Genomic DNA, 15,480 nt, shown 5'->3' with positions numbered 1-15,480 from the left:
ATGCACTCGTTCAGATATTTTCAAGTATAAAATACATGACTCTTTAGTCAGAATGAAAACCCTGCCAGAGTACCAGGCGGCTTATCTGAATATGCCAAAGGAAGAAGGGAAGGCGGGCAGGGTCGCTTTCTGATATGGAGTGACTATAGGGGTACTTTCGTCTCTCTGTGTACTCATCAGACGCCTCCATCTTTTTTCCCTAGCAAGATGGAGGCAGTGGGTGCCTCGTCTATCTACCTTTCCTTGGACTCTGCAGGTTAGAGGTTGGCCACTTTCATGTTCATAACCTTCTTTCTGGAACTTTCATGGTCCTCTCATACTCTCTTCCTCTCTCCCCATTTTCCATCCCACACCCACCCTGCCTTCTTTCCATCTGCCTTAATCCCCCTCTCCACCACAACTTTTTCTCATGGTTTTTTCATACATGCGTGCATGTGTGTGTGTGTGCTCGCATGTGTATATGCGTGCGTATGTGTGTGTTAGTGAAAACTCTTGACTAAAGAGTGATCCTCCAAAGATAATGACCCTGCAAGGTATGGCACCTGCACCACCACAGTACCGAGCCAAGGGCGAGGGACTATGGGTTTAACACACAATAAAACAGCGGGTCCTTTGTGCTAAGAGAGCAACGGCCTTTATTCAGTGTCCAAAGAGCCTTTTTATAGGCAGCAAAGCAGGCATGCCACTCACAGGTGAAATCCCTCAATAGGTGATTGCGCACAGGAGGAAAAGTCCCAAGGAAGGGAGGGGTGCGTTCTCAGAGCAGTAAACATGACTAGTTAACCATCATAAGCACAGATACAGAAGCTGCTAAAAACAGGACATACAACAGCAAGACAGGCAGGTAGCCTAATTGGGCCTGGTTCCCACACAAGGGAAGTCCACCACGTCACTGGTCCCTTTATAAGGGGTTACTGACCCTTGATGCCCAGTTTATAACATCTTTAATGTCTTTAGTATATATGTTTAATTATGTTCATGACTAAAGAGAAAGTCTCTCTTCAGGGTTGCCTCCTGTGCCTAGCAAATCCTTGGGCCTTGGCATGCTAATTCTAGAGCACTGAGCACCAAGCTAAAGGACTCATGTTGCTACTAACAGGGTACTAGGGGAAGATTCTGAGCAGAGGAGAAACAGACCCAGAGTGAACTTAGGTAAACTGAACTTAGAAGTAATTTAAATGGGCTGCGGTAGAGTAGGGAGGAACCGGGGACTCAGTGATGGAGTGTGGCGAGCATGAGGGAGGGTGTCTGGACTCTGGGTGTGAGAGCATTCATGTAAAAATACTAAAAAGTACTGTCCATTTTTTTTATAGAAACAAAGGAAGTGTCAGGTGTACATATGGAACTGTGTTTCTCCAAATTTGGTCCTCGGGTCTTGGCATTAAAGTCATCTGGGTAGAATGGGTATGTTTTTCAAGCACCCTATAGGAGCCAACTTCATACATTTTCATTTGGAATCTGGGCGCGAGCAGTACCTATATTTTAAACGAATTCCAAATGATTGTAAACTCTGACACCTATTTCAAACCTTAGTGAGAACCGGGGGTGGGGGCCCATAAACTGGCACCAGGATGAGGAGAGTCCTTCAGAGAGGTGTCAGGTACCCCAACTTCAGTTCTTCCGGAGGGAAGGGCTGGCAGGGATGTTAAGGCCCTGACTGAGGAGGACTGAGACTTGAGGTGTTTGGACTCTCAGCTGCCTTCCGCCTGGGATGAGTCTGTAAGGAGGAAGAACTGCAGCTCACAGGGGAAAGACAGAGACTGACTAACGAGAGTTAGCTCAGCCCACCCAGAAGACTGATGGCTCCTCCTGCCATCGCGAGACATTTATTGTGATCATACTTGTTCCAAAGAGAGAACAGGAAGCAAGATGAGTTCCTGGTCACTGAGCACTCAAAGTGACGCCTGCCTGCTCCCTAGTCACAGCCTGACTGGTGCTTGTGGTCCTGGCCGTTCCCCTTTGGAACATTCCGTGTGCTGTGCAAACAGACAGGAGTAATGATTTGATGGACTCTCCTGGGTGCTCTCGCACACTTTGTATACTTGAGTCTTTAACAACAAAATGTGTTCTAGACGCCTGCTGGCGCATACTCGCTTCAGAAGGATGGCTTTCTGAACTGTTGGGGTTGGGGAGCTGGGGTGCTGGCACACAGGAGTAGGGAGGAAGGAATTCTTTGGCACACCAGAAGCATCGGAGGGTGCCCTGCTTGTTTTACCACGGACCGATTTAGTAAAAGCCTATTTTTAATAAGTTTATTTATCAGGGAAAACCACATAAGGGAATCATGGGGTTGGAATTCTGATCCCATATTTGATTGCAAAAGGTCCCCATCTCCTTTTATGGTGTTTTACCTCTTATCATACAGGAAGTGTTCAAAAACACGTGTCTATTTTAGGGCACTTGATCATTTATTTAGCATTCGAGAACACAACAATGAACTAAACAAAGCCCTGGCCCACATGGAGTTTATCCTGTGGAGGAAAATAAAACAGGGCTCAAACGCGTATGTACTCACAGCCAGAGTGGATGCTTATGGGAGGAGAGAGCTGAACGTGAATTGCCATAGGGTGGGTTTAAGACGAGGGTCCAGGTGCGAAGGGAAGTACCACAGAGTCCTTGACACTAAGATTACCTTCCGTTAATTCCGTCGTGTTCATGGCCACTGTTCGGTAATAATAGTTTCTTTCAATAGTTCAATAGTTTCTTTCAAAGCGATGTCCCCTTCTCCTTGGCTCCTGGAAAGGACTGCCTCCCGCCTTGAAGAACATTTCATCTTGATTGTATGTTAGAATGAATAAACACAATTAGACAGAAGGGAAGGGGCGATCAAGAAACGATGCACAATTGGCTCCCAAATTTGGTTCAGGATGTGAGCATCTCTTAGAAAAGGCTGTTCTGGGCAAGCACTTATGTTTGGTTGAAATGTCAGGGCAGGAGAGTGCAGTGAGAGTTTTACAAGTTATTATTAGCCCGTCTTATTGTTGAAGTCCAGGCAGCTCCGGTGACTGAGCAAAATTAGGCTTGTCCGGAATGAGGGTGGCTCAACAGAGAGAGCAGAAGCCTTAGCTACAGACGTGTGTGGCGAGCTATGGCTACAAATGTCTGTCACCCCTTCCCTAAGCAGGAGGTACGAGCAAAAGTGCCATGTGGTAGAGGAAGAGGAGGATCGGGTTCAGTGTGAAAACCCCACATTTCTTCATTCTCTTAGGAAATACCTGGCAAGTGGGGCGGTGACAGGAGACGGAGAAACAGAAAGAGGCAACTTTGAATGCAGACTGTGAACAGTAGGGATTTGGAGGAGGTACCACCCACCCCCAAAGCTCTGTGCTGGAGGGGACAGCCTGAATTGAGTTCAGTTGGGCATATACTAAGCAACCACTCTGTGCTGCACGCTGGGCTGGCCTGTGCCCTGGAATTATGAGGAGTACGCAGTCCTGTGGGAGAGGCAGGTCTGTGGGCCATAATTGGGAAGGGTATTTTTCTCTATGTGTATTTTTAAATTTTTGTTCATACAGAGTAAGGGGTTATAGGATGGTATTTTCATACCTATGTGGCCTTGTGCTTTGTTCTAATTAGAAATTGTGGTTTTAACAGAATCAAAGGATTGCATGTGGCAACATATGCCTATAATCCCCAGGGCTTGGGAACACAAAGATCTAAATTTCAAGGACAGCCTTAAGTTTGGGGATAGCCTGGCAACATGGGACATTGTCTCAGAAGCAAAAACAAACAAACAAACAAACAAACAAACAAAAACAGAAGTCATAGGAAGTCAAGAGCCACCTTCTCTTGGAGAAGTTATTAAGACATTGGCAGTGATTTGTAAGTGTAGCTTAAGGTGAGACCAGGGGGCAGTCGGGGGAGTAAGAACCAGGAAGAGAATGATAATAGCAGCTCAAGTGAAGGAAAACTCCAGAAGGCAGGGTGTGGGGAGGCGAGGCAGAACTTCACTAGCCAGTTGAGAGTAAACAGGGCCAGTCATGGGCTTTGCGTATCGGCTTAGTGGGCCACTCAAAACTACACTGCGCTGAGGAGAATATGGGCACCCACTGCACTTAAGTCTAAGGCCCTGATTTTAAAATGGAGTTAGTGGCCCCTATTTTTAATTTTTTACTGCAGCCGCATACATTAACAACTTAATCATTTATTTTTAACCTCCAGTATATGAATTGCATCTTTGAATCCAAAGTCACAGCTTGCCCCATCAGACTGACAATTGTCATTAGAGGATAATTCCCACTCAAGTTCAGGGTTACAACTGTCACTGTCCTTTATGAGCAAACCAGAGTATAAGTGCAGAGAGAGAGGCTGTGAAGTCTACCTCTCTGCCGGTGCCTCACTCCTTTGATTCTGTCCAGTGGCTGTGTCTCCCTCCTGTCCACCCTCAGGCTGTGCCCTCAATGGTTGTTGGTCTCACTGCTTCCTCCTCGGTCACCACCACCTTCAGCCACTAGATCCTGCCAGTTATTTTTCCAGATCTAACCCTCCGTCAGCCTTGTCAGAATTTCTACTCTTGCCTCATTTTGCTTCCCTCCCGTTGATTTTTCGTAATCAGAACAGTGGCTTTTGCACGGGCATCTGCCGGTGTCTCCCCCCTTTGCAACCTTTCAGTGGCTGGGTATCAGAGGAGTTACTAGGACCTTCCTTCCGTTCAGCACACCAGAGCTCGCTGCAGTTTTGTTCAGATTTCTCAGGGCCTCGTCCCTAGTCACTTCCTGCTTGAGCACGCATGCGTCATTTCCATTTATAACTTAGTTAAGTCTTCTTGTCTCTTGGATCACAGTAAAATCTCCCTTCTTCAGAGTCCTTCCCCAGCTCCATCTGGAAAGCTTTTGGTGATTTTCACTTCTGCAATTTACCTCTTAATTAGTTGATTAATTACTTAATTAAGAGTTTGTCAACCCATAGGCCAAGTTCCTAGAGTCAGGATCACTCATGATTGTCTGTAAACTCATGTCCATAGGGCACAATAAAACTAACAAATGAACAAAGGATTATAGGACTGTATGAAAATTCATGTTCCAATCTTCTCTGCTACTCAAGGATTTGTTTTGTTTTGGTCTTGTTTGTTTGTTTGTTTGGTTGGTTGGTTGGTTTGGTTTTGGTTTTCAAGACAAGGTTTCTCTGTGTAGCCCTGGATATCCTAGAACTCACTCCATAGACCAGACTGGCTCTGAACTCACAGAGATCCACCTGCCTCTGCCTCTGCCTCTGCCTCTGCCTCCTAAGTGCTGAGATTAAAGGCGTGCACTACCATACCTGGCTTACTCAAGGACTCTTAGGATTAAAAACAAAAAGACTACATCTCCACTGCTAGAAATGCTTAAATAGCACCTCAAAAGCTCTCATCCTACACCACCTTGACTGTAATTCATCATAGAGTATTTTGTTTTTTAAATATATTTTATTAATGTATTCATATTACATCTCAATTGTTACCCGATCCCTTGTATCCTCCCATTCCTCCCTCCCTCCCATTTTCCCCTTACTCCCCTTCCCTATGACTGTGACTGAGGGGGACCTCCTCCCCCTGTATATGCTCATAGGGTATCAAGTCTCTTCTTGGTAGCATGCTATCCTTCCTCTGAGTGCCACCAGGCCTCCCCATCCAGGGGATGTGGTCAAATATGGGGCACCAGAGTACGTGTGAAAGTCAGACCTCACTCTCCGCTCAACTGTGAAGAATGTCCTGTCCATTGGGTAGATCTGGGTAGGGGTTTGAAGTTTACTGCATGTATTGTCCTTGGCTGGTGCCATAGTTTGAGCAGGACCCCTGGGCCCAGATCCACCCGTCATAATGTTCTTCTTGTATGTTTCTAGGACCCTCTGGATCCTTCTATTTCCCCATTCTCCCATGCTTCTCTCACCAGGAGTCCCAATAGGATGTCCTTCCCCTCTGTCCCACTTTCCTGATAAGTGAAGACATTCATGGGACATGCCCGTTGGGCTGTCCAGATATAAGTGAGTATATACCATTTGACTCTTTCTGCTTCTGGGTTAACTCACTCATTATGATCATTTCTAGTTCAATCCATTTGTCCACAACTTTCGGGAATTCCTTGTTTTTAATAGCTAAGTAGTATTCCATAGTGTAAATGTACCACAGTTTCTTTATCCATTCTTCTACTGAGGGACACTTAGGCTGTTTCCATGTTCTGGCTATTATGAATAAGGCTGCTATGAACATGGTTGAGCAAATTTTCTTGTTGTGTGCTGGAGCATCTTCTGGGTACATTCCAAGGAGTGGAATAGCTGGGTCTTGAGGAAGCCCTATTCCCAGTTTTCTGACACAGCACCAGATAAATTTCCAAAGTGGCTGTACTAGTTTGCATTCCCACCAGCAATGAAGGAGTGTTCCTCTCTCTCCACATCCTCACCAGCATGTGGTGTCACTTGAATTTTTGATCTTTGCCATTCTAATAGGTGTAAGATGGAATCTCAGAGTTGTTTTGATTTGCATTTCCCTGATGACTAAGGAGGTTGAGCATTTCTTTTAAGTGTTTCTCAGCTATTCGATATTCCTCTGTTGAGAATTCTATGTTTAGTTCTGAGCCCCATTTCTCAATTGGGGTATTTGGTTTGGTGGTGTTTAATTTCTTGAGTTCTTTATATATTTTGGATATTAGACCTTTGTCAGATGTAGGGTTGGTGAAGATCTTTTCCCATTCTGTAGGCTGTCGCTTTGTTCTGTTGACAGTGTCTCCTGCCTTACAGAAGCTTCTCAGCCTCATGAGGTCCCATTTATTAGTTGTTGACCTTAAGGCCTGGGCTGTTGGTATACTGTTCAGGAAGTTGTCTCCTGTGCCAATGTGTTCCAGGCTCTTCCCCACTTTTTCTTCTAACTGACTTAGTGTCTCTGGTTTTATGTTGAGGTCTTTGATCCACTTAGATTTGAGTTTTGTGCATGGTGACAAATATGAGTCCAGTTGCATTTTTTTACACGTAGACACCCAGTTAGACCAGCACCATTTGTTAAAGATGCTATCTTTTTTCCATTGAATAGATTTGGCTTCTTTGTCAAAAATCAAGTGACCATATGTGTGTGGATTTATCTCTGGGTCTTCGATTCGATTCCACTGATCAACCAGCCTGTTGCTGTGCCAGTACCATGCTGTTTTAATTATTATTGCTTTATAGTACAGCTTGAGATCAGGTATGGAGATTCCTCCGGAGGATCTTTTATTGTACAAGACTGTTTTAGCTATTCTGGGTTTTTTGTTTTTCCATATGAGGTTCAGAATTGAACTTTCAATGTCTTTTTAAAAAAATCTGTAGGTATTTTGTTAGGGATTGCATTGTATCTGTAAATTGCTTTTGGTAAGATGGCCATTTTTGCTATGTTAATTCTCCCGATCCATGAGCAAGGAAGATCATTCCATCTTCTCATGTCATCTTCGATCTCTTTCTTCAGAGTTTTGATATTTTTTTCAAACAAGTCCTTCACTTGCTTGGTTAGAGTAACTCCTAAATATTTTATACTGCTTGTGGCTAACGTGAAGGGTGTAGTTTTCCTAATTTCTTCGTCATGGAGTATTTTAAGTATAATGTTATAGACAAGGAGACCAAACATGGAGACGCATACACGGGATGCTTTGAAGCTGGTTATACTCTGATGGGACCCAGGGTTTAGCTAGAGAGCCGAGTCTTCTTCACTCATTGATCGTCAGATTCTGAGGCCTGGCTCGCTTTAACCAACTCACCAGAAACTCGAGGGTATCCAGGATTCCACAGCTGCATGTGAAATGTCAGTGTGTGGTGCAACTGTCAATACTGCTCGTGTCTGCTGAGAAGCACATACCTCAGCCGTGCACGCATACCTGAAGAGCTGGCTTACAGGAAGGCCGTGGATCGGGATCAAGAGAGTCTATGGGCTGGTGTGTGTGTGTGTGTGTGTGTGTGTATGTGTGTGTGTGTGTGTCAGAGGGTAAAGGCTCCAGCTGAGTCACCTGAAACAAAATGATCAGAAATCATCACTTTAAACAGCACTTTATATATTGGTTGTATGCATGTGCCCCTAAGTACTTTTTCTGTGTGTCTGTGTGTGTGTGTGTGTGTGTGTGTGAGTGTGTGTGTGTGTGTGTGTGTGTGTGTGTGTGTGTGTGTGTGTGTATATAAAGTAATTTTATTCATTTGCTAAATCATTTACTTTTTGTTTGCTAAATTAAATCCACATTGTCCTTGAATGCTTATCCGGGTTGCAGGTATTTCTGACAGCTTCAGATCTCTGGCAGAAGCTGTACTGAGTGTTCTCAACATAACATCACAGAATAATTGAAGTTATGTTAAATGGAATAAAAGCCTCTCAAATATGAAATAGATGTTGTAAGTAACAATGGCAGAGTTAATTAAATAAACTAAGTGCCCCTAACTGAAAGTCAATTTCTGTTTTAAGTAAAGCAGAATTACTTTAAAAAGAAACAAATTGCTCTTTTAAAACAGCTTAAAAATTTCAGAATCACCCCCATGGAATAAAAAGAGGGAACTGTGTATGATCTAGTAGGTAGAAAGCATTCCTCTTTGGCCAGTTATGGTTTAGAAAGGGTTTTCTTAAAGCTGGCAACTTTTTTATTAATTAAATTTATATATTTATTCGCTTTACAACCTGAACAAAGCTCCCCCCTTCTCCCAGTCCCACCATCTACTCCCCTTCCCCTCTCCAGTGGTCCCTTCAAAAAAGGGTAGTCCCTCCCCCCTCCAAACCCCTCTTCCCCCACCCCATACCAACCCACCCTGGCACATCCAGTCGCATCAGAGCTAAGCACATCCTCTTCCCCTGAGGCCAGACAAGGCAGCCAGCTAGGGACACGTGATCTAAAAGCAGGCAGCAGAATCCATGTCAGAGAACGGCCCCTGCTCCACTTGCTAGGGGACCCACATGAAAACCAAGCTGCCCATCAGTTACATATGCATCAGGGGTGCTAGGTCCAGCCCATGCGTGCTCTTTCGTTGGTGCTTCCGTCTCTGTGAACCCCCGTGGGCCTCGATTAGTTGACTCTGTTGCTCTTCTTGTGGAGTTCTTGTTGCTTCCAGTTCTTTCTATTCTTCTGCTGCTTCTTCCACAAGACTCCCCGAGCCCCGCCTAATGCCTAATGTATGGCTGTGGGTCTCAGCAACTGTTTCAATCCTCTGCTGGATGGAGCCTCTCAGAGAATAGTTATGTGGAGGTTCCTGTCTCTAAACATAGCAGAGTATCATTAATAGTGTCAGGGGTTGGCTCTCAGGTTGGGCTAGTCATTGGTTGGCCTTTCCCTCAATCTCTGTCCTATTTTTATCCCTGCATATCTTGTTGGCAGGGTAAATTTTAGGGCAAAGGTTTGTGGGTGGGTTTGTGTCCCCCTTCCTCCACTGGAAGTTCTACCTGGCTGTGAGGTAGCCACTTCAGTCTTCATGTCCCCTGCTGGTAGGAGTCTCAGCTAGAGTTAACCTGATTCAGTTTACTCCCAGGAGCCTGCCTTGTCACAGGTCTCCAGTTTGTCCCAGAGATGCCCCCCTCTATTCCCCTTCTCTCTCCCAGCCCTCTCACCCCCGCTCTCCCCACATCTGATCTCCACCCTTATACCCCTCCCCACACCCTCTCCCACACAGTTGCTTCTCTCTATCCATTTCCTCTGTTTATTCTTTTTCCCCTTCTGAGTGGGATTCAAACATCCTCCCTTGGGTGCTCCTTGTTACTTAGCTTCTTTGGATCTGTGGATTGTAGTAGGATTATTCTGCACTATATGGCTAATAACCACTTATCAGAGAGTACATACCATATGTGTCTTTCTGAGTCTGAGTTACTGCACTCAGGATGATCTTTTCGAGTTCCATCCATTTGCCTGCAAATTTCATGGTTTCCTTGTTTTTAATAGCTGAGTATTCCATTGTGTAATTGTACCACAGTTTCTTTATTCATTCTTTGGTTAAGGGACGTCTGGGTTGTTTTCAATTTTCTGGCTACTACAAAGAAAGCTGCTATGAACATAGTTGGACAAGTGTCCTTGTGGTATGGTGGCGCATCATCCTTCGGGTACATGCCCAGGAGTGGTATAACTGAGTCTTGAGGTAAAACTATTCTTAGTTTTCTGAGAAACTGCCAGGTTGATTTCCAAAGTGGTTGTACAAGTTAGCACTCCCACCAGCAACGAAGGAGTGTTTCCCTTCCATCCTCGCCAGCATGTGCTGTCACTTGAATTTTTTATCTTAGCCATTCTGACTGGTGTTTGGTTAGTAGCCTGTATCATAGGAGCAAGATGGAGGATGGGCCTGGTAGCGTGGTGGCAGGAACATCACAGGCATGTCTGTCTGTACTGTAACTCTGACTTAACTGAAACCAGCATCAGTGTCTCAGAGACTGGGAGATCTGCTGCCTCCTTTTCCCCCAGGACACGTTCATGTTTGTGAGGCCAGCTGAGAGGTGTAAATGTTTTTTTTAAAGCTTTGGTTCCCTCTGCATTTCGTGGTCTCTATACACCTTCCCAAGTATCCCTTAGGAGAAATGTTTATTTCTCACCTTATATCGCACCCTTCCCTCTACTGCCGTAACCACCACTGCTCTAAGCTTACACATTGAAGAAAACCGTCGTCAGGCTAAATTGCTCAATCTTTAAGCCTGTAAGAACATGGGGTCTCTACTATTTTCCAGCAAGATAAATGCTGTTAGCCTTAGGATGCAGAGACCTTAGCTGATTGGTTGGTTGGGGAGAGGTAGCAAGGAGGCAGAGGAGGCTTTTAGCTTTGTGATCATCTATGTTGAGTACCTGGCGGGGGTGGGGAGTGGGAGTATGAAAGACTGAGGGGAACCACTTTGGTACAATAAGGCTGGGTCCCTGTGACTGGTACTAGTGTGGTTGACATTTTATGGTGGAGTGAAGGATGAGTGACCGAATCTTACCTCACTGTTGTTAGCTCATTTCCTACCAGTGTGGCTGACTTTACTTGATGGGGTAGAAGACACGAGGACGGTCACCTGTGTCTGGTAGCCTGTATTGCTCATTGAGGGGGTGAAATGAATTGGCATGTGGGAAACCCTGAATTCAATCCTCAGCACCCAAATAGTAAAAGCAATAACAACAAATAATAAATGAAATAATGACATGACTAAGGCTTTAAAAATATAAACAAACAAACAAACATAACCGGAAGCTGTTCTGGAGATCAGAGTGGCTGGGTTGAATTTAGTCGTGGGTGGCACTATTCCATTGCCAGTGACTTGTGCTCACACAGTGGATTGGACATTTCTGTCTGAACTACTATTCCCACGGGCACTCGGGTAGTGAGTAGGATTAAAGCAGCTGTGCATGGTGCCACATGTCCTTCCTTCTGAGGGAGTCACTGTCTCTGCCTTTCTTCTCTGGCCAGGTGCTGGACTGGATCGAAAATCACGGCGAGGCCTTTCTCAGCAAGCACACTGGGGTTGGGAAGTCCCTGCACCGAGCACGGGCACTACAGAAGAGGCATGACGACTTTGAAGAAGTAGCTCAGGTGAGATAGTCTGCATGCGTGCATGCGTGCATGTGTGCGTGCGTGTGTGCGTGTGTGTGTGTGTGTGTGTACATGCATGTGAAACCAGATGAGGCTTTGGTGTTGGTGTTGGTTGATAGTCTGTATCTGCTGATGTATCGTCTCGCCTAATATGAAAGCCTTGGATGCCCAGCCACTGGGGGAGTAGCCAGTAGACCTCAAGTTCATGGCCTTAGAAAATCTTCCTACCATTATGACCTAAAAAAGTGTCTTGTCCACAGGTTGTACTTGCAGGAGGGTAATGTTATTTGATCCATTACCAGCCCAGGGTTCTTGCTTTTGACTGTTACTCCTGATAAGTGGGAGCTAGAAGCTACCCCAGCCCTGCTTGCGAAGCTGTGCGCCATCCAAGACGTGCCTGTCAGCTCTGTACCTACAGATAGATCCCAGGAGTATTTCTAGGGTCACTTTCATCTTTAGTTTAAAATTTACTCAATACTCAGTTTTTTAACTGAGCACACACATTCAAAAAGAGCACTGTTTTCTAATTTAGGGAATGATATGGTTTGAGTGGCTGATTATTTGTCTACCGTTAAATCTACCTGACTCAGTTTTATTTGTCTGTTGGGATGTTTTGCAAATAGAACCTGAAACCCTTCATCTTTAAGATGAAATATTGCTGCACAGCTGGGTGTTGCTGTTGTTGCTGCTGCTGCTGCTGCTGATGATGATGATGGTATGATCAGTTGCAGTAGAAAGTAGGCTTAGGGAGGATGTCTAAATGGGACAGAGGGGTCAGTGTGCTGAAGTACTGAGGTTAACAAAGCGAGGTCTTGTCTCATCACGGCTTTATCCAGAGCTGGCTGTGATCCCACGTGCAGGCAGCCTTCAACGTAGATGCTACCCTGAGCATTGTGCAGAGCCTGAGCCCTCATCATGGAAGGCAACCAGCCCCCCGCAGGTTCAAAAAGAGGACCCACCAAGAATCAAGTGAGGACAGAAGAGCTATGGAGCATTACTGTGTCTCTAAGGGACCTTAAAAATACGAGTGGGTAGGGAGAAAGAAAGAGCGTGGTCATAGAAGAGATGGAAAGCCCTGTCCAAAATTATCCGAACTCAGGCAATAGGAAGTGGTAGGAAAAGCCACATATGAGAAACTTGCTATGGTGACAGGGATATAAAATGGTGCACCACTGTAGAAAAAATATGCAGATTCCTCGAAAATTTTAAAGTAGATTTATAGCAAGAATCAGTAATTTGGATATATTCCCAGAGTAGTAAAAAAGGGTATATGTAGCCCCATATTCCCAGAAGCATTATCCCCAATAGCCCAAAGAACAGCACATACCCATATTCGTCAGAAGGTGGAACAAATGAAGACTGAGGAGAGTGGTGGTTGTCAGAGAGTAGGAAAGTAAGGGTGTTACTGTGTCACAAAGTTTTGGTTTCGCACGGCAATACACAGTTGCGGTGGCTGTGCAGAACTTTACGCTTGAAATTGCAAAAATGGTTTCATGTTGTGTATATTTTACCACGATTTTTAAATGTACTATTTTGGTTCTTTCGAGAATTTTGTCCATGCAATCAGTGTATTTTGGTCATAGTCACCCTCTACTCGTCCCAGACCCAGTCTCTACCCCTCCACTGACTCCCAACTGCATGTCCCTTATTAAAAAATACAAATAGAAACCCACTGAGTCCAGTGTGTGCTGCCCATACGCACATGGATATGGGGACATCCACTGGAGCATGCTCTACCCACCAGGCCACACCTTTACAGAAAGCCTGGCCCTCTTCCCCAGAAGCCGTCAGCTGTCAGGAGCGGCTCAACCCAGATGAGGGCTCATGAGCCACTCCTCATGGTTCACCATGTTTTTTCTAAATCTTTATAGTTATAGGAAGACGCTCTGCAGGACAAGCTGTACGTGGTCAGCATTGTGTGGACATGGGTGGTGTATGGGCTCTGATGAACAAGACACAACCCTGATCCAAAAACATCTTGGTGGCCAGATGCTCTGGGTATCTCTGAAATCTATTAGGACACAGGGATGGGGGAGACCATGGACATCCCTCTACAGCAGTGGTTCTCAACCCTCCTGATGCCATGACTTGTTAATATAGTTCCTCACATTGTGGTTGCCCCCAACCATAAAATTATTTCATTACTACCTCATAACTGTAATTTTGCTATTTTATTAATTGTAATATAAATATCTGCTATACAGGATATCTAATTTATGACCCCTAAAGGGGTTGTCACCACAGGTTGAGAACCACTCTTCCACAGAGAGTGGAGCTGTTGTTTCAGGCTGATCTCTTACAGTAGAGCCATCCCATAGTTTCACTTCTCCTGTCCTGTAGTCCAGCCCTTCCTTTTTCTGGAAAGATGTCACCAAAGCCACCCTCAGCTCTGACCCAGCTCAGCTTTCCTTGCTCTGTAAATGGCGGTGGCCCCAAAGGCATTTCCAGTCTTGGTTTGTAGGCTGCGATGGGACCTATTGGCTTTTGTGTGTTGTTACGTTCTAATAAGTCAGTGTCTGCGACAACCCTGACCACAACTCCACCAATGACGGAAGCCTCCTACGTGTGGAACGATGCATTCTATCTGTCAGAAGAGGCCACCAACTTAAATCCATACAAAAGAAAGAATGGGCACATTCTTGAGCTGTGGATAGATAATGTCAACTTTGTTTTCTAGAAGACAACACGGAGGCTCAGAAAGTTCTCTAATGTGGCCACTTACCTTTGCTTGTCAGTAGCTCTGGTGGGATTGTGCAGATTATATCAAGCTCCGGAGACAGCTTGGTATCCTGGCTCCATCTTTACTGTGTATAGGAGCTGGGTATAAAATTTACTTGTGAGTGTCCGTTGGCATACACAACATGCATGATGGGAAGAAAAAATGGGGGAGAGTCGAGGTGCAGCAGTACCATTCTATCCGGCAACCATTGCAGTTTTTCTCTGACCCTGCCAATAAGTAATTCATATTTCCCTGCATGAGCTTTCTGGTTAGACTACATATATTTTTTTAAAAAGCAGAAGGGAGTTCTAACTTCCAAATGGCTTAAGAGTTTGTCCTCTGTAAAGAAGAGCAAGGTGGCCTAAGCAAAGATCATGAGGTTTGGTGAAGGACCAGTAAAAGGTGGAAGTTGTAGTTTGAAATTAATCAGACTTCTTTCTTTGTCCCATCCCCATTGCGAACAATTTAATCTGCTTAGCATTCTTGAATTGATGGTTTATATAAGAAAATCAGACCACAAGAAGAGCAAAAGGGCTGTCAGTAGCTACCTACCTGAGACTGTCTTTTCTCTATGGGGCATGGGGCACAGGGGATGAGGACAGAGCAATCCCAGCAGGAAAGCTTTATTCTTTTGCTTTTGTTTCTGGTCTCAGTTAGGTGAGGGCTGTTGGAAGGAAGTGATCTAAACAAAAAGTGTAAAAGCCCTTAAAAAAAAATAGATAGAATCTCTCTTATGCAAGCAAGGATGAGGCGGAACTCACAAGCAGTCCAGGTCAGCCTCGAACTTGCCCTCCTATTTATGTCTCCTGAGTGCTGGCGTTACAGGTGTGTGCCAACACAGGAAATTCTTGGACGGTGATAGAGAGAGCCATGTCAGAAAGCCACAGCCCTTGTTCCATGTTATCTGGTGTTGGTATGGTAAGGATGGTCCAGAAAGGTGCCACACATGTTGTAGACTAGCAAACTGGGGTCACTTATAGGGCCATCTGTCTTTCAACCTCGCCGTCTTAGGAGGCTTTGGTGCAAGGCCGACATGAGGAGTGTCTAAGCACTCGGTCTCTGTATTCAGAGTTTTTTTTTTTTCTTTAGTTGTTTTTAGTCATGTCAGGTAGAAAGAGCTACTATATCTGATGTGGTTCCCAGAAGTTTGGTCTTCCGAAGGCAGGAGCAAGCAGTCAAGCAAAGGAAATGACAAACCCTGAACAAATGCGTCTTTACTGTGGGATTGTGGAGGTGTCTGATTGGTCACTGTGAGGTAAAGACAGTTAAGGCAACTGTTCAGATAGTTCATACAGTTG

General features: G+C 45.0%; 1 protein-coding gene across 11 annotated transcripts in view; it reads left to right on the top strand.

Annotated features, from left to right (window-relative positions):
• The window catches only part of Kalrn (kalirin RhoGEF kinase), a 609,660-nt gene that overhangs the window by 263,863 nt on the left and 330,317 nt on the right, over positions 1-15,480 (top strand). For all 11 annotated transcript variants that reach the window (XM_051149844.1, XM_051149845.1, XM_051149843.1 and 8 more), the window contains exon 10: positions 11,341-11,463. In XM_051149844.1, the coding sequence (XP_051005801.1) occupies positions 11,341-11,463 (123 nt within the window). The remainder of the gene's footprint in view (positions 1-11,340; positions 11,464-15,480) is intronic.

The sequence above is a fragment of the Acomys russatus genome, chromosome 8, assembly GCF_903995435.1.
Source record: "Acomys russatus chromosome 8, mAcoRus1.1, whole genome shotgun sequence".
Taxonomy (NCBI): Eukaryota; Metazoa; Chordata; class Mammalia; order Rodentia; family Muridae; genus Acomys; species Acomys russatus.
This window is presented reverse-complemented; position numbering and strand designations above follow the sequence as displayed.